Below are 18906 nucleotides of genomic sequence, written 5' to 3'. Positions count from 1 at the left end.
GTTCCCAGGATATTGCCGATTTGAGACGGGAGGAGGTTCGCACCGATGCCGTTTATCGCAGAGCGATGAGGTTGACCGAGGCCGTGTTAGATGCACTACAGCAGGAGTTAGGCCGAGTGCCACCCGTATTTTGAGTTTAGCTGACAATAGGATGTTGTGTTATATGTGATATATGTAGATAGATGCAGTATAGTATACTATTACTGATTGGTATGTGTGTAGCTGCTAGTTTTGAGTGGTAGTAGTAGCAGGATGACTAATATGATGCAGAATTTTTTTGTATCAAGCACTGACACGTGTAGCTGGTGTCATATCTATATATAAAATAAACCTTTCCACTTTTTCTTTTATTTTCCAATCTTTCAAGCATTTACATTTATTTTACTATTTTACCGTTGTATTTTAAAATGTTGTTTTTTATTCACAACCATATTGTACTATTTATTTTTCCAAAATTTTCAGTTATTTCTAAACGATTTACTTAAATATTAAACTATTTTTAATTACCTATTTTAGATACTTTGTAAACTGTTTTCTTTTCAATATCAACTGTTTAAATTTTGTTTTAATAACATATAAAATTGTTTCTTTATTCATACCACATGTTTAATAAACTGTTATTAAAATAACCAATTGTTTTATTATCAGAACCATGGCACCAAAAAGAAAAACAAGAACCGAGTCATCTAATGGCAATACCGAGGGTCAAAACAACAATAACCAAATGGACCAAATGTTCCACCTTATGTAACAACAAATGATGATGATGCAGCAGTAGATGCAGCAACAACACCAATTTCAACAACAAATATTACAACAAGCTCCACCAGCAGTACTGGTAGTTACCTTTAAGCAGTTCCAATCGGTGAAGCCTCCGGAATTCGAGGGTTCAGCGGATCCTACTAAGGCAAAAGCTTGGTTAAAAGAAATGGAGAAGGCCTTTGCGTTGTTTAAAGTTGAAGAAGACCAAAAGACGGATTTTTCTAGTTATTTCTTGAAGGGAGAGGAAAATTACTGGTGGGAATCTAAGAAAGCACTGGAAGGTGAATGTGTAGTGAATTGGGATATATTTACCGATCTTTTTATGGAGGAGTATTTTCCTCGTTACATGAAAAATCAAATGGAAATCAAGTTTTTGGAATTGAAGCAGGGAAATTTGTCGGTCACAGACTATGAATCCAAGTTTACTGAATTGTCTAGGTTTGTTCCTGAGCAGGTAGATACTGATGAAAAGCGAGCCAAGAGGTTTCAACAGGGATTGAAGCCTTGGATCCGAAGCAGGGTAGCAGTGTTCAAACTAATGACCTATACAGCCGTAGTTCAGAAGGCCGTGATTATCAAGGGAGAAAGTAAAGCGTCTCAAAAGAAAAAGGGACCATGAAGTTTTCAGAACCGCTTCAATAGAAGGCCTGGGTTTCAAGCCCGGGGAAATGTGAATTTCAAAAGGATAGAGCAGGGCAACCAGAGGACGGGTAACCGACTCCCAGCCCCAAATCAACAAAGACTTATCCTACCACCAATACCTGATTGTAGAACATGTGGAAAGAAACATACTGAGATTTGTAACAAGCCAAACATCACGTGCTTCAAGTGCAAGCAGAAGGGACACTACTCTGGGGAATGTCCGATAGGGAAGGCAGAAGTCACTTATTTCTAATGCGGAAGAAAATGACACATCGCTAAAGACTGTAGAGGAGCAGCAATGGCAGCCAACATTCTGAGGGTTTTGGCATTACCTCCGCCACCACAACAGAATCAGCCCAGGGCAAGGACTTTTAACATGTCAATGAAAGAAGCTGTGCAGAGCCCGAATGTGGTTGCAGGTGTGCTTCCCGTGAATTCTATAAATGCTCAAGTACTGATTGATTCTGGAGCTACGTGGTCTTTTATTTCTAAAGAATTTATTCCTAAGCTATATTGTGAGATCCAACGGTTAGACGAGATATTAATTATAAAGTTAGCAAATGATGATCAGATTGCGATATATCGAGTGTGTCCATATTGCGATATTGAAATAGCGGGACGTCATTTCTCAGTTGACTTGATACCTTTCAAGTTAGGAGAATATGATGTTATTTAGAAATGGATTGGTTAGACAAAAATAATGCTCAGGTCGATTGCGCGAGTAAGAAAGTAAATTTACAAACCCAGTAGAATACAACAGTAACATTTAAAGATGAAAAGTAGAAGCAGAGATTCTTAACGATGATGTAAAATGAGGTGATTGTTACGTCAAAGATGTCAAGCTTATTTAGCCTATATATTGGATACTGAAAAAGAAAGTCCGAAGATTGAAGATATTCCTGTAGTTTGTGAGTTTCCCAATATCTTTCCAGATAAATTTCTAGGACTACCTCCGGATCGAGAAATCGAGTTCACTATTGATTTAGCACCAGGAACTGAACCAATTTCAAAAGCTCTGTATCGAATGGTGCCTGTTGAAATGAAAGAGTTAGCAAAGCAATTGCAGGATCTTCTCGACAAAGGAATCATAAGGCCCAGTGTATCCCCATGGGGTGCACCAGTATTGTTCATGAAAAAAAGGACCGTAGCATGCGACTATATATCAATTATCGTGAGCTGAACAAGTTAACTATCAAGAATAAATATCCTTTACCCCGAATTGACGACTTATTTGATTAATTGAAAGGCGTGACATGGTTTTCGAAAATTGACTTAAGATCGGGTTATCACCAATTGAAGGTCAAGGTAGAAGATATTCCAAAAACTGTGTTCCGAATGAGATACGGACACTATGAATTTCTTGTGATGGCATTTGGACTGACTAATGTACCAGCAGCATTTATGGATTTGATGAACCGAGTATTCAAAAAGTACTTGGATAAGTTTATCATTATATTTATTGATGACATCTTGATCTACTCGAAGACTGAAGAAGAACATGCAGAGCACTTGAGAACGATGTTGGAAATATTAATGAATGAACAACTCTATGCAAAATTTTCAAAATGCAAATTTTGGATAAAGAAAGTGCAATTTCTAGGACATATCATCAGTGTTGAAGGAATTCAAGTCGATCCAGCAAAGATTGAAGCTATTTTAAAGTGGGAAAGACCAAAGACTCCGACGGAAGTCAGAAGTTTCTTGGGATTAGCAGGTTATTACAGAAGATTTGTTAAATATTTTGCAAAGATAGCCACACCATTGACCAAGTTGACTCAGATAATAAAAAGTTTGAATGGAATGAGAAATACGAAGAAAGTTTTTAAGAATTGAAGAATCGACTAGTAACCGCACTTGTACTTGTCTTACCTGGTGATCAAGGAGATTTTGTCATTTACAACAATGCTTCTTATCACGGACTTGGATGTGTTTTGATGCAGCATGGCAACATAATTGCATACGCTTCTAGACAACTAAAGCCTCATTAGCAAAAGTATCCAACACATGATCTGGAACTAGAAGCAATTGTATTTACACTGAAACTTTGGAGATATTACCTTTACGGTGAAAGATGTAAAATTTACATGGATCATAAAAATCCGAAGTACATTTTCACGCAGAAAGAACTCAACATGAGACAGTGACGTTGGCTAAAGCTAATCAAAGATTATGACGTATCAATCAATTATGATCCAGGAAAAGCAAATATTGTAGCAGATGGATTGAGTCGAAAGGTAAGATTGAACCTGTTAACATTTTCGGAGGAATTGATAAGAGAATTTAATAAATTGGATATTGAAGTTTGTATTCCAAAAAGCTCCACTGAAATGATTTATGTAATGAATTTTCAACCAGAATTATTGGAAAAGATAAGAAGATGTCAAGAAGAAGTAATGAATCGCGAAATCGACAATTTGTCAGGAGAGGAAGTTACCAGCCAAAAAGATGACAGGGGAATTTTTTGAGTTTTTTCGAGAATTTGGATACCTAATGTACCGGAATTGAAAGCATAAATTTTGCAAGACGCTCACAACTCTAGATATTCAATTCATCCTGGAAGCACCAAGATGTATAGTGATTTGAAGGAAAACTTTTGGTGGCCATATATGATGAAAGAGATAGCATAATGGGTCAGTAAGTGTTATACGTGCCAACGAGTCAAGGTTGAACATCAATGCTCGAGCTGATTATTACAACCACTAGATATTCCAGAATGGAAATAGGAGTACTTAGCTATGGATTTCGTAGTGGGACTTCCAAGGACCAAAGAAAATAGATGCGATTTGGGTTATCATCGACAGATTAACGAAGTCAGCATATTTCCTTCCAATTAACGAAAGGTTTTCGCTTGACAATTTAGTACATTTATATCTCAAGGAAATTGTGATGCGTCATGGAGTACCTGTGTCCATTTTATCGGATCGAGATCCCCGTTTTAATTCGAGATTTTAGAGACAATTCTAGGAATGTCTAGGGACCAAGCTAAATATGAGCACTGCTTATCATCCTCATACGGATGGGCAAAGTGAAAGGACTATTCAGACAATTGAAGATATGTTACGTGTATATGCGATAGATTTTAAAGGCAATTGGGATGAACATTTACCGCTAGTGAAATTCTCTTACAACACAGCTACCATGCGAGCATCGGAATGCCACCTTGTGAAGCCTTATATGGAAGAAAATGCAGGTCACCTACATGTTGGGATGAAATTAGAGAACGCAAAATTCTAGGTCCAGAACTGATTCAGCAGACCAAGGAGAAAATAGAACTTATTCGAAAGCGACTCGAGGCAGTGCATAATCGGCAACGTAAATATGCAGATCCAACTAGAAGGGATGTGGTCTATCAAGAAGGATAACATGTATTACTGAAGATATCACCATGGAAGGGATTGACTAGGTTTGGCAACAAAGGCAAGCTAAAGCCCCGATATGTCGGTCCATTTGAAATTCTGAAGAGAGTCGGAAAAGTTGAATACAAGTTAGCTTTACCGCCCATATGCAGCATATTTATATTATGTTTCATGTGTCAATGCTTAAGAGGTATAACCCTGATACAAGGCATGTAATAGAGTATGAGCCGATAAAAATCCAGGCAGATTTATCTTATATAGAGCAGCCGGTAAGAATTTTAGATCGGCAAGAGAGAGCCTTAAGAAATAAGTATGTACCATTATTAAGAGTCTTATGGAGAAATCCCGTGGTTGAAGAATCAACCTGGGAGCTTGAGAGCGATATGTTAAAAAGTACCCTCAGTTATTTTCATAGCTGATTCTGAGGCAGAATCCTATTAAGGGGGGGGGGAGAATGTAACGACCGAGAAATTACGCTTGTGTTATATCTTAATAAAGATAATTTATGTGTATTATTATGTGATTAAGTGTGTTAAGTCGTAAAACCCTAATTGCTATGTGCTACGTGTTGTCTGTTTTGATCGGAATGTATTTTGAGTATTGATCGAGTGTTTTATTATAAGTTATATGTTTTATATCAAAATTCGTACAGATCAAACAGTGTTTTAAAAGCCCTTATTTCAAACAAAATTATTGGCCCTATTTTTCCAAGTATGGCCTATACCACATCGATATTCTGAACTTCTAGACGTTTTACAAATTTACCTTTTTCGCGAAAAATGACTTTTCCGGGCTCTTTTGGGTGTCAAAAACCCCACAAAAATCACATTTTTATTTTTATATGATCATGAAATTGTCAAATATCATTTTTCTTTGCATTTTTGTATTATTCATAATTTTTGGGAATTTTTGGCATATATTTTGTATTTATTGGATTTTTAAAAATTCATAATTAATACCCAAAAATTATAAAAATTGGGGCCAAATAATTTTATTAGATGTGTAATTGGACCCTTAATTTTATTTAGGGGTATTATTTTGTTAAATATAAATAGCTACATTATTGTTAATTATTTGTTAATTAATTATTAAAAATCAGAATATTCAAGAAATTCAAGTGTTAGTGAAGAACAAGCTGAGAATTAAACTACAGATTTCATAGTGATTCTATTGCTCAAATCTTTCATGTGAGTAACAAAAATGATCCTCTTGATCTCCTCTATCTATTCCTGTAATCAATTTCATGTTTTAGTGCTTCGATTTTTAATTTATTTTTTTAGGGTTTATGCTTGAATTTAGGGGTTTCTAATCTAGGAATCTTTTGATTGTTTGTTTGATTCAGTTAGTTTTATCATAGTTTTAGGAGTGATTTGGTATTTTTACTTCGATCTTATAACCCCTAAAACGTTATGTCGAGTTCTTGGTTTTTAGTTTTTTTGACTTTGTTTTTGTTGATTTATAGATGTTTTTGGTTGATATGAACTGCTGGGAATGATTATAGAAGTCTGTAGCTTTAATTTGGCATAAGAATCGAGTTGTTTGGTTGCGTTTTGAGGAGTTTGGGTTTCTCTCCGGAAAATCGCGAGTTCATCAGAATTTTTGGACATTTTTGCTGATCGCGTGATGGGTGGGTTCCTGGTAGCCTTTAGATGGATTTAGGAGCGAAAACGGAGTCGATTGGTGTACGATTGGTCGGGAATCGACCGACGCCGGACGTTGGAAGTTCGCCGGATCCAGGGCTTCTCCGGTGAGTTCTTCCGCGCCGGTCATCTTCTTCCCGTCGCCGGCGAGCTGTTCCTCCATTCCCCCGTCGTTCGATCCGAAAAGCCCCTGTTTCCTGTGTGCAAAGTTGCTTCTATAATTTCTAATTAATTATTTTATTAATATAAATTAGAAATAGATTTTGTTAATTCTAAAAATCTGATAAAAATAGGATTAAAAAATCTGAAATTTTTTTATAAATAATTTCTAAATTATTTTAGTAATTTAGAAATTCGAAATTAATTATTTATATATTTATTTAATTATTTATCTAATTATTTATCTAATTATTTATTTAATTATTTATTATATAATAATTAAGTAATTAATTAATAAATAAGATTAAATAATTAGATCAAATAATTCGATTAATGATTCGATAATTAATTAACTAATGCGAGTAACTCGTAGTTATTCGAGTTGTGTTTCGATAATTTGGGAATTGATGTCCGAGCGTTGATTTATTTATGCGATCAGAGTTGTAATGATTATTCATAGCGGATAATTAATTATAAATAATTGATTTAATCATATAATTCGTAATAAATTGTAATAAATTCTAAAAATTAGGGAATAATTATTTTAAAATGTAATAATTATTAATTAATTATCTAAAAATATAATTAAGCTTTAATTAATTATGATTAATTATTATAATTGATTTATAATTAATTAAATCTTATTTATTGTGTAGTAATTAAACCGTTAATCCGATTTGAGTGAAACGAAGACCCCTAGACTCAGAAAAATGACCCGATTCCATTAAAAATAATTACAAATCATAATTTCTTTCAAAAGCAAGTCGGCTTATGATAAATAATTGTTTATAGACCCTATTGGTGATAAAAACGAGTCTAATAAATCTCAAAAAATTAGGAATCGCGGCAGATAGTGTTTGTTAATGCGAATATAAGTCTAGTATCGATTCTAAAAATAATTATAAGTCTAAAATTAATTATGTGCCTTATGTGCTATGTGCTTTATGTGATTATGTGAACCTTATGTGTTATATAATTATCTGAGTCGGATAGGAACGTATGGGTAGACGATTAGGACTTCGTGGTATCAACCTGAGATTGCGTATGGAGTAAGTCATCTAAACGAATATATTTCCTTGATAGATTCAGTACCAGTGAGGCGAATCAAGCTGGAGGCAGAAGGCGGTGAATCATACGAGGTGAAGTGCGCGCCAGGTAATTTTTTCCTCTATTCTAAGTTCAGAATAGTGAATTACATCTAACTTTTCATAACAATTACACCTTGATAATTCTTGTTCACATATACTGATACACAATTATTGATCATTGTTTCTATTTCATTTCGATTCTTGATTTGTCCTAATTTATTGAATCCTCTATTCATATTCCAATACTTATATCCTTACTTACACATACTCTGATATATCCTGATGTTGGGATACATCTAAAGTATACCGATTGTTCCGGATGCTAAGCTATAGATTGGATGGTTACGATACGTGCCGGGTATTAACCAAACCCTTGATTATTAGGCCATAGTTTCCTGGTTACCCCATATGTTGATTGGGTCTATACAGTTTAGTATAGATCCGCACTGTATGCTGACTGATCAGCAGGTTATAGTGCATATGTTGGTTCTTATTTTCAGTCTCGTTCATTTGGCACTCGCCAGCAATGGCAATTATTATTCTTTACAGAAATAGATGGTTGTTCAAACCAGTAGATTACCGGTTCATTTATCCTTCTATCTTTATATATATATATATATATATATATATATATATATTATTGCAGGCTTGTTGAGCAATTTTGGCTCACCCTCTTTTAGCATAAGAATCAGTATCTAACAAGTACTGATAAATAATAAGATATCATGCTTCAATAATATCAGCACACTCAATTATCAGAGTTTGAGAACTGTCCAGAAATCATTCCCAATTCATTCACCACTCTTGTGAATGTAGCTTCATAGTGAGATTTGGTGAATATATCTGCTACTTGCTGATTTGTTGGAACAAAGACCATTTCTACTATACCAGCTTCCACGTGTTCCTTTATGAAATGGTATCTGATACTGATCTGCTTGGTCATTGAATGTTGCACCGGATTTCCTGTCATTATAATAGAACTTTGATTATCAAAATATATCGGAATAGAAGAATAATCTAAACCATAATCCAGTATTTGATTCTTCATCCATAGAACCTGAGCACAACAGCTTTCTGCAGCAATGTATTCTGCTTCTGCAGTTGATGTGGAAATTGACTTTTGTTTCTTGCTGTACCAAGAAACCAATCTGCCACCAAGGATTTGGCAGCTTCCAGAAGTGCTTTTCCTGTCTATTTTGCATCCTGCAAAATCAACATCTGAATATCCATTTAGCTTAAAATCTGAATCTCGAGAATACCATAATCCCAGATTTATGGTGCCTTTGAGATACTTATAAATTCTTTTCACAGCTAATAGATGAGGTTCTCTAGGATCACCTTGGAACCTTGCACAGAGATATGTAACATACATGATATCAGGTCTACTAACAGTCAGATATAGGAGTGAGCCAATCATACCTCTGTAGTTAGTTATATCTACTGAAAAACCAGTATTTAAATCTAACTTAGTTATAATGGCCATAAGAGTTAATGCAATTGAGAAGTCTTGTATTCTAAATCTTTTAAGTAGATTCCTGGTGTATTTAAATTGATTTATGAGGATTCCTTCATCAGTCTGTTTGACTTGTAACCCCGGAAAATAACTCAATTCTCCCATCATACTCATTTGATAACTGGACTGCATTAGCTTTGCAAATTTCTCACAAAGTTTATCATTAGTAGATTCAAAAATGATATCATCAACATATATCTGTACTAATAACAAGTCCTTACCATGGTATTTATAAAAAAGAGAGTTTTATCAATTGTACCTCTTGTGAAACCACTCTCTAGCAGAAATAGAGCAAGTGTTTCATACTAGGCCCTTGGAGCTTGCTTCAGTCCATAGAGTGCTTTATCCAGAATGTAGACATGATCTGGATACCTTTGATCAATGGACCCTGGAGGCTGTTCAACATAAACTTCCTCTTCGAGTTCTCCATTTAAGAATGCACTCTTCACATCTATTTGGAACACCTTAAACATCTTATGAGCAGCATAGACAAGAAAGATTCGTAATGCCTCTAGCCTTGCAACTGGAGCAAATATCTCATTATAATCAATGCTTTCTTGTTGTGAGTAACCCTTTTCAACCAGTCTTGCTTTGTTCCTTGTAAAAATGCCCTCATTATCAATTTTGTTTCTGAACACCCACTTTATGCCAACTACAGATCTGTTCTTTGGTCTTGGTACAAGAGTCCAGACTTTGTTCCTTTCAAATTCATTGAGCTCTTCTTGCATTTTTGTGACCCAGTCAGCATCTTGTAGAGCTTCTTCAACCTTTTTAGGTTCAGTTTGAGATAGAAAAGAATGGTAGAGACATTCATTTTGAGCGGCTTTTCTTGTTCTTACACCAATATCAGGGTTTCCAATGATTAAGTCAGGTGTGTGTGACTTAGACCATTTTCTTGGAGATGGAAGTTGACTCCTTGAAGACGAACCTCCCCCTTGATCTATGAATTCTCTGTTATTTCTTTGATTAGTACCACTATTATTTCCTGATGCTCCCCCTAAATCAGTGTTCCCATTGTTATCAGTATTTGACTCGCCAGAATTTAAGGAAGTTGAGTCTGATGATCTTTCTACCGATATCTCTTGAGATGAATCACTTGTTTTAGTCTCTGGATTTAAGTTATGTTGCTCCCCCTCAATATATGCTTCAGTGTCAAAAGAATTTCCACTACCTGTGGAATCTCAGAGCTTTGAGTGATATCAGGACTTACTGTATCAGAGTCAGGATTTGAAAGTTCAGCATAACGTACTTCATTTTCAAATCTCAATTTTTCATGGTCATCTGCATCTTCTAGACCTGTTATCTTCTTGTCGTTGCAAGATACATGTATAGATTTAATGATTGTTCTTGTTCTCAGATTGTAAACTCAAAGATTTTGTAGTCAACGAATAACCCACAAATATTCCTTCATCAGCTTTCAGATCAAACTTGGTAAGCTATTCCAGATGAGTTTTAAGAATAAAACACTTATAACCAAAAATAGGAACTTCAAATTTGGCTTTTTTTTCTTTATAATCTCAAATGGTGTTTTTCCATGCTTGTTGATCAATGTTGTATTTTGTGTAAAGCAAGCAGTTTGCACAGCCTCAACCCGGAAGTAGGTAGACAATCTTACTTCCTCTAGCATGGTTCTTGCCGCTTCTAACAGAGTTCTATTCTTTATTTCAACAATTCCATTTTGTTGTGGAGTTTCAGGAGCAGAAAACTCTTGTTGTATCCCCTTGAGTTTGCAGAACTCTTCCATAGAGCTATTCTTGAATTCAGTTCCATTATCACTTCGGATGATCTTCACTTTGTATGATGATCCTTTCTCCAGCTCCCTCACATGATCAAAAAGAATGGATGGAGATTCATCCTTGTTGTGTAGAAAATACACCCATGTGTATCTTGTATATTCATCAATAATTATGAGTGCATACCTCTTCTTGGAAATTGACATAATATTCATTGGACCAAAGAGATCAACATGAAATAGATGATATGGTTCAAGAATTGAGGATTCAGTTTAACGCTTGAAAGAAGTTTTCCTTTTCTTGGCTTTCTAGCATGAGTCACATAAGCCATCAGGAGTAAAATCTGCATTGGGCAATCGTCTTACAAGATCTTTCCTCACAAGTTCATTGATATTGTTAAAGTTCGGGTGAGAAAGTCTTTTATACCAGTTTCAGCTGTCTTCCACAGGTGCTCTACTCAGTAGACAAACTTTTGAATTATCAAAACTTGTGGAGACCCTGGCTTCATATAAACTACCATGTCTCACACCAGTCAATGTGATCTTGCCATCAGACTTACTAACAATTTCACAATGTTCTTTATGAAAGTTGACATGGTAACCTCTGTCACAGATTTGACTCACACTAATCAGATTATGCTTGAGTCCTGCAACTAGAGCTACATTTTCAATGATGACATTTCCATCTTTGATTTTACCATATCCCAAGATTTTTCCTAAGTTGCCATCTCCATAAGAAATGCTTGGGTCAACCTTCTCCTCAAATTCTGATAGCAGGGATTTATATCCAATCATATGTCCTGAGCATCCACTGTCAAAGACTAGAGCTATTCCTCATGTCACCCTGAAATCAGTAATTTGAATCAGTTTGTATTTTTAAGGACCCAAACTTGCTTGGATCCTTTGGACATTTTAAGTTTGTTAACATATGCAACAGCAGACTTTTTATCATAATTTATGTATTAACATCCTTACTATCAGTATTTATACATGCAGAATCAGATTTTGCTTTAATTAAAGAGGGTTTCAGTTTATAATAATCATAAAACAAACTGTGATACTCTTTACATGTATAAATAGAATGCTAAACACTTTCACAATGAAAAGAAGGACTCTTTGGTTTATATCTAACTATACTATTCCTAAACTAAGATTTGGAAGAAACATTATTTATCATTTTATTCTTCTTGCAAGAATTAGCAAGATGATTAGTGCTACTATAGTTTGAACATGTCTTTCTATTTGCATTAGGTGGGGTTACATAATTTCCATTCTTATTAACACCTACCTTGTCATTCATATTTTTCGTAGACCTTTTCCTCTTGTCTTTCATGTGTAGATCCTTCAGCTTTTGCTTTTTGTTTCTGAGTCATTGAACCAATATTTACTGAGTTTGTGTGAACTTGTTCACTCTTTTCAGTAATTAAGTTTGATCTAGGTGTTGAGGTAGTACCTTCCTCATGAATTGACTTAACAATATTATCACTAGGATTAAATTTAATTATCTTTATTTGAACCTTATTCAATTTGACCTTGCTATCAGTGTTATTGGTTCTGTTATCTCAGTTTCTTTTCCACTTTTCTTATCAGAATTAGATGTAGCTGAGTATCCTAATCCTGATCCCCAACAACCACTCTAAAATTTCCTAAGTTGATTTTCCTGAGTAAGTCTAAAGTTTAATGACTTCTTTTTCTTTTGCTAGTTCTTTTTCTAGATAAGCATGTTTTTCTAGCAGCTTTTCCTTAACAGAAACAACATTATCTCTTTCTTTTAAAATTTTTAGCATGGAAAGCAACTCAGTTTCTAGGTAATTATTCCTTTTCTTTAACACAGAGTTTTTACTCTTAATTCTATTATTCTCTAAGGTTTGATCCCTAAAACTAACATGCAGAGACTTAAGAAATAATCTTAATTCATAGATATCATCAGTATCAAAAACAAGAGTAGTCTGAAGTACCTTTAATTCAGCATTGGCAGCCTCAACATTAGCTTTTGCCATGAGAGCATAATTGACTCCATCATCTGAATCTGATGAATCATCCCAGTTTCTCTTCCTTGAGATCAAGGCTTGTTTCTTCTCAGCTCTTGGTTTTCTGCAGTCAGCTGCAAAGTGTCCAATTCCATCACAGTTGTAACATCTCTCTTTTGACTTGTCAAGTTTTCCTGATCTTGATTTCTTTCCATCAGTATTCCTCATGTTGTTCCTCTTATCAGAGTTTGAGGAACTAGAACCTTTTCTAGAAGATCTTCTCCCTTTCTTGAAGTTCTTATAGACCATCTTCTTGAAGCTTTTAACCAGTAGGGAAGCCATCTGTTCCATATCTTTATTGTTGTTATGATCACTGTCAATATCTAATTCAGTATCAGTATTTGAGTCATCATTAGTATTTGATGATTTAGTATCTGACTTTACAATCATGGCTTTCCCTTTGGAGTTGCTTTTTCTCCTAGCCTTCTCCTTTGGCTTCTCTTCAACCTTAAGTGCAACTAGTCTAGCTTTTGATCCTTTCCTCTTGCTTTTTTGCTCCATCTCTAGTTCATGAGTTTTCAGAACTCCATAGATCTCATCTAGAGGTGTGATGTCAAGTTGATAGTTATCCCTTATTGATGTGACTTTATAGTCCCACTTTTCAGGGAGAGCAAGTAGGAACTTCAAGTTTGACTCCTACAAATCAAATTCTTTGTTGACAAGGGATAAGTCAGTCAGCAACTTCTGAAATCTGTCATAGATCTCAGTTAGGGACTCATTGTCCATTGAGTCAAAGTGCTCATATTCTTGAGTAAGTACTGTCCTCCTATTTTCCTTCATAGCAGTGTACCTTGACACTTTACTTCTAAAGCATCCCATATCTCTTTTATTGTCTTACATTCAATGACTCTATTGGACATAACAGTATCAAGACTGTTATGTAAGATGTGTCTGACCTTAGCATCCTTCGTGATAGATGAGATATTTTCAGGAGAGTAGTCCTTCCTGTCTTTGCCTATCATCTTTTCTGGTTCTCCTTGCAAGCGAAACAACTACCTTCATTAGTCTATGAGGACCATCATAGATCCTGTTCAAATATTCAAGATATGTGGATTCCAAGAACATGGCCATCCTGACTTTTCAGATTGGATATTCATGTATCTTCAGGATAGGCACTTTGATTGCTTCATACCTACTTATATTGCTGCTTATCTGTGATGTGGCCGGGGTGATGGCTTCAGATTTGGATTATGTGTTTTTTCTTCTCCTTTGTCTAATATGGTTGATTGATTTTCAGATCATAAATTGTTTGTACGTTAACAGTAAGCTCTGATACCAATTGTTAGGCCCTTAATCAACTATAGGTGGGGTTAATACAGTTAATACAATCAATTTGACAAAGTTTCAACAGAATCAATTATTTGTATATTAACTGATAAAAACTTATTACAATCGTACTCTCTCAAAAGGATGAACAAATATCCTTAAGAGCTGCTAGGTTATGCAAAAGATATAACAATGTCGCAATGCTTATAGCATACACCTAATCTGTGCTTTATATAGAGCACAGCTACCAATGTTTAAGGAATCATATTCTATTAACAACAAGGAAACCTATATAATTGCATCTGAGATAAATTCCTTCACCACCTTGAGTTCCTGTTTCCTTTCCCTTATCCAAGATCAACTAATATGACAAATACTGATTTCATCATCTGTTGACATCATCATCCGTTGATATCATTATCCGTTGATTATCAACATCCGTCGACGTCATCATCATCCGTCGATACTTCTAGTCATCACCTGTCGATGCTTCTGATAGTTTATGTTTGATGTCATCAATTGCTCTTAACATATATCACACACTGAAGGGACCCCAACTTCAAGTCAAAGACCCACAAACTCAGGGGGGTTTCTTCTAATCAAAACTCAGTCACACATCAAGACAATTTTGAGGCCTCTTCATCTAGAGCTAATCTGCCACAACAAAGGAAATGGACTAGAGATCACCAATTTGAACTAATTATTGGTGATGCATCTTTAAGAGTACAAACAAGGAAAGCAACTTAATAAGAATGTCTATATAGCAGCTTCCTATCACAGGAAGAGCCAATTTGAAAGGAATAAATTATGGAAGCTGGTACCCAAACCTAAAGGAAAGAATTCTATTGACACCAAATGGGTATTCAGAAACAAGATGGATGAAAATGGCATAGTAATCAGGAACAAAGCTAGATTTGTTACCAAGGGCTACTGTCAACATGAAGGAATTGATTTTGATGAGACTTTTACTCCTGTTGCAAGACTTGAAGCCATCAGAATTTTGCTAGCCTATGCAGCCCATACCAATTTCAAGGTCTATCAAATGGATGTTAAGAGTGCATTTCTGAATAGAGATTTGGAGGAGGAAGTCTATGTCAGTCAGCCTCCTGGTTTTGAAGACCCCAACTTTCCAGATTATGTCTACTATCTTTTGAAAGAACTCTGTAGATTAAAGCAAGCACCTAGAGCCTGGTATAACACTTTGTTAATGGTACTGTTGACAAAACCCTTTTCTTTAGAAATGTTAATGGCTCTGGTATACTAGTTCAAATTTATGTAGCTGATATTATATTTGTCTTTACAGATAAAAACTTTGCAAAATGTTTGTCAAACTAATGCAAAGTAAATATGAAATAAGCATGATGGGAGAACTAACTTACTTTCTTGGTCTTCAAGTTAAGCAAGTTGGTGATGAAATATTCATTAGTCAAACCAAATACATTCATGATCTTTTAAAGAAGTTTGACTTAATGGATTGCACATCTGCAAAAACTCCTATGGCCACTGCCACTAAACTTGAAATAAACACAACTGAAAAGTCTGTGGACATTTCAAGCTATAGAGGCATGGTTGGCTTACTTTAATATTTAACAGCCAGTAGGCCAGATATAATGTTTGCTACTTATCTTTGTGCTAGATTTCAAGCTGATCCTAGAGAATCTCATTTAGTAGCTATTAAGAGAATTTTCAGATATCTCAAAGGAACACCAAAACTTGGCATTTGGCATCCTAGAGATTCTGGTTTTGATCTAATTGGCTATTTAGATGCAGATTATGCAGGTTGTAGAATATACAGAAAAAGTACAAATAAGAACCTGTCAGTTTCTAGGAAACAAGCTAATGTCCTGGTTTAGTAAGAAACAAAATTCAGTTTCTACTTCCATAGATGAGGCTGAATACATTGTTGTTGGTAGCTGTTGTGCACATATTATATGGATGGAAAAGAAGCTATTGGATTATGGTCTACATGTGGACAAGATTCCAATTTTCTATGACAACACAAGTGCCATTGCCATTACTGGAAATCCTGTACAGCACTCAAGGACAAAGCACATCAACCTCAAGTACCATTTCATTCGAGAACATGTCATGAATGATACTGTGGAACTTTATTTTGTTCCAAGTGAGCAGCAACTTGCATAAATCTTTACAGAACCACTTGATGAGTCACTTTCACTAGGTTGGTAAGTGAGTTAGGTACGCTTAATTATTCCTAAGTGATTTTGATGTCTAAGCAACTTGTAATGCAACCAGAAAGAAATTTGATTTTTCCTACTAAGATAAAATTTTGGCTAAGTCAGAATTTACATGACAATGGATGTTCTTTATCCGTTGAAAATGAATATCCGTTGAATTTCATTATCTGTTGAAAATCAAATATTCTTTTGGGTACTTTATTTATCGACGAATAATTGTTTGATCTATATCTGTTGAATTGCTTTAACAATAGTCGTTAATTCTACACCTTATCCGTCGAATTTATTTTCAGTGCGTATGTATATGTCGATATATAATCTTTAGAATTTCTATAGTTTATCTTATTTTTAAATTCCTATTTTTGGAAATTTTCATTGGGTACTTTATTGTACTTTTTAACTTTTACTTGTTTATTTCTGAGAAAGTATAAAAGCCCCTTTCATTTTTCTTTTTTACTTTTATCTTTCTCAAAACAATTTTTACTCTCTTCATCTCAAAAAAAACCCTCTTTCTCTGTAACTTCTTTCAATCACAATAATAGCACCTGTAGTCAAGATTATGTCTCAATCTGGATTTGTTTGTGAGAAGAATAACTTTGTGGCACTGGTGGACAAGAACATTATTGCTTCTGAGGACTATCACAAGATGATGGACTTCATTCGCAACTGCAAACTAAACTATGTGATGCTTGAGTCTCTAGTAATCTACTTTGAAGTTGTGGAGCAAATTTGGACTACTGTTGTGTATAACACTAAAGATAAGACCATTGCCTTCTCTCTGAAAGGTAATGATTAATGTATTATATAGGATGAAATTCGAACATGTTTTATTTGCCTGAAATTAACACCAATGTTCCACACAAAGACACAGATGTGAGCACTATGCTTGTGTCAATGGGTTATTCTCTCAATCCTGCCAAATTAGGTGAGGTAGGAGAATGGGCCTTAGAAAAGAATGGTGTTTTCTCTATGATTCTTTTATCAAATCATTTTCTGGAAAATTAGCAATTTTGATGCAGTTATTTATTCTATGGTTAACATGCTATATATGCTTTTGAATCACAAGTACTTTAATTTCAGTAATTTTTGTCATGATAGAACTAGGGTGTAAGTTAGGAGATATTAAAAAGAGGTCTAAGAACATATACTATGCTAGGTTTCTTATGATGCTAGCAAATTATATGTCTAAGGACCTCTTGATTAAGAACCCAACAAATAAGCTTGATTGGTGGGTCCAAGAAAAGAGGGTACTTTCTGATCTTAAGAGGAACAATATTCAGAGTGAAGTGTCTCTCAACTATCTTCCAATCATGGAGGCACCTCAGGTAAGTGAGGTAACTGTTTTTGTAACTACTCTTTCCCAACCTCCAGTTTCTCTGCAAACAACTGTGGCTATGACATCTGTGACAGTGACCAAACAAATGCCTACCAAAGCCACAAAACCTATTATTTCAAAATCCAAATCAAATAAACCCCACTCTAGTTGCTCTCAGAAGAAACTAGTTACAAAAACTACCAAGGCACGAGAGGGGAGTGTGAAGGGTGGTAAGAAAGGTGAGGGACATGGTGAACATCAAAGAAACCCTAAGGATTAAAAGGAATATATCCTAAGTCCAATCATGTATTAGGATTTAGGAATAACTTTTTATGTAATCTGTTTTGATTTCATTGATATTAATAAAAGACTTGTTTTGTTTTTATTACGGGCTCTATCTATTTAAGTATTTAAATAAGATATACCATAGTTTAGAGTAAAGCTTTTATGGATTATGATGAGATCATAATAGTGAGACCTAAAAGATGATAACTCTAAACTTAAATAGTTCCTGATCATAGGATTACTAACTGGTAATTAATAATCCGCAAAGATCGGTACATACTCTGCTTGCTTCATTATGAAGGATGTCTGTTCTCATAGATATTTGTGTGGTGACACTATAGCTAGTATGTAGGTGCTTATTATAGAATAAGTTCATTGAACATGACTCGCACAGCTGAACAACTGATGGAGTTCACTCACGTGTCAGCAGTTGTTCACATAGTGATAGTTGTACAAGTATCCTTAGACTTGAGGTCATCATAGTCATCTTGTGTACACTGAACTATGCTTTGGTTTAGTTCTTAGTCTCCAGGGACAATTATTAGGGCTCTACTGGGTATAGGAATTTGTACACGTAGATAGTGTATGATCAATAAAGGATCTACCCCTTCCAGTGAAGGAAGAGAATGTTCAAGGCTGATCCACTTATGCTAGTTCAGGAATCTCTAGCCAGAGTGAATGAAATTAGAAATGAGTTTCTAATTTGCATAGAACTAAGCATAGTAAATGGAAAGCAAGTGATTAAATTAGATAGGCTTGACACGAGATCCATGCCTTGTATTTAATCAGGACATTGTAGGGTAGAAGGAGTTTATTGTACGGTAACTATTCACTGAATAGGTTCTTGGTATTCTAAGCAGTGAATTCATATTATCCGGATAGTCGCGATATGCTGAGAAGTATCCCTCACGATGTAGAATAAA

General features: G+C 35.0%; 1 protein-coding gene across 1 annotated transcript; it reads left to right on the top strand.

Annotated features, from left to right (window-relative positions):
- Positions 1-778: 778 nt before the first annotated feature.
- On the top strand, positions 779-1381 carry LOC141679685 (uncharacterized). Its single transcript, XM_074486118.1, has one exon. It carries the CDS (start codon positions 779-781, stop codon positions 1379-1381), a length of 603 nt encoding a protein of 200 aa, XP_074342219.1.
- Positions 1382-18906: the final 17525 nt, after the last annotated feature.

The sequence above is a fragment of the Apium graveolens genome, chromosome 8 (genome assembly GCF_009905375.1).
Source record: "Apium graveolens cultivar Ventura chromosome 8, ASM990537v1, whole genome shotgun sequence".
NCBI lineage: Eukaryota > Viridiplantae > Streptophyta > Magnoliopsida > Apiales > Apiaceae > Apium > Apium graveolens.
The sequence above is the reverse complement of the archived record's forward strand: the minus strand, read 5'-3'. Positions and strand labels throughout refer to the sequence as shown.

What these genes read in the sequence shown, in the direction of transcription:
- LOC141679685 (XM_074486118.1), top strand. Translation starts at nt 779, where the DNA reads ATGCAGCAACAACACCAATTTCAACAACAAATATTACAACAAGCTCCA.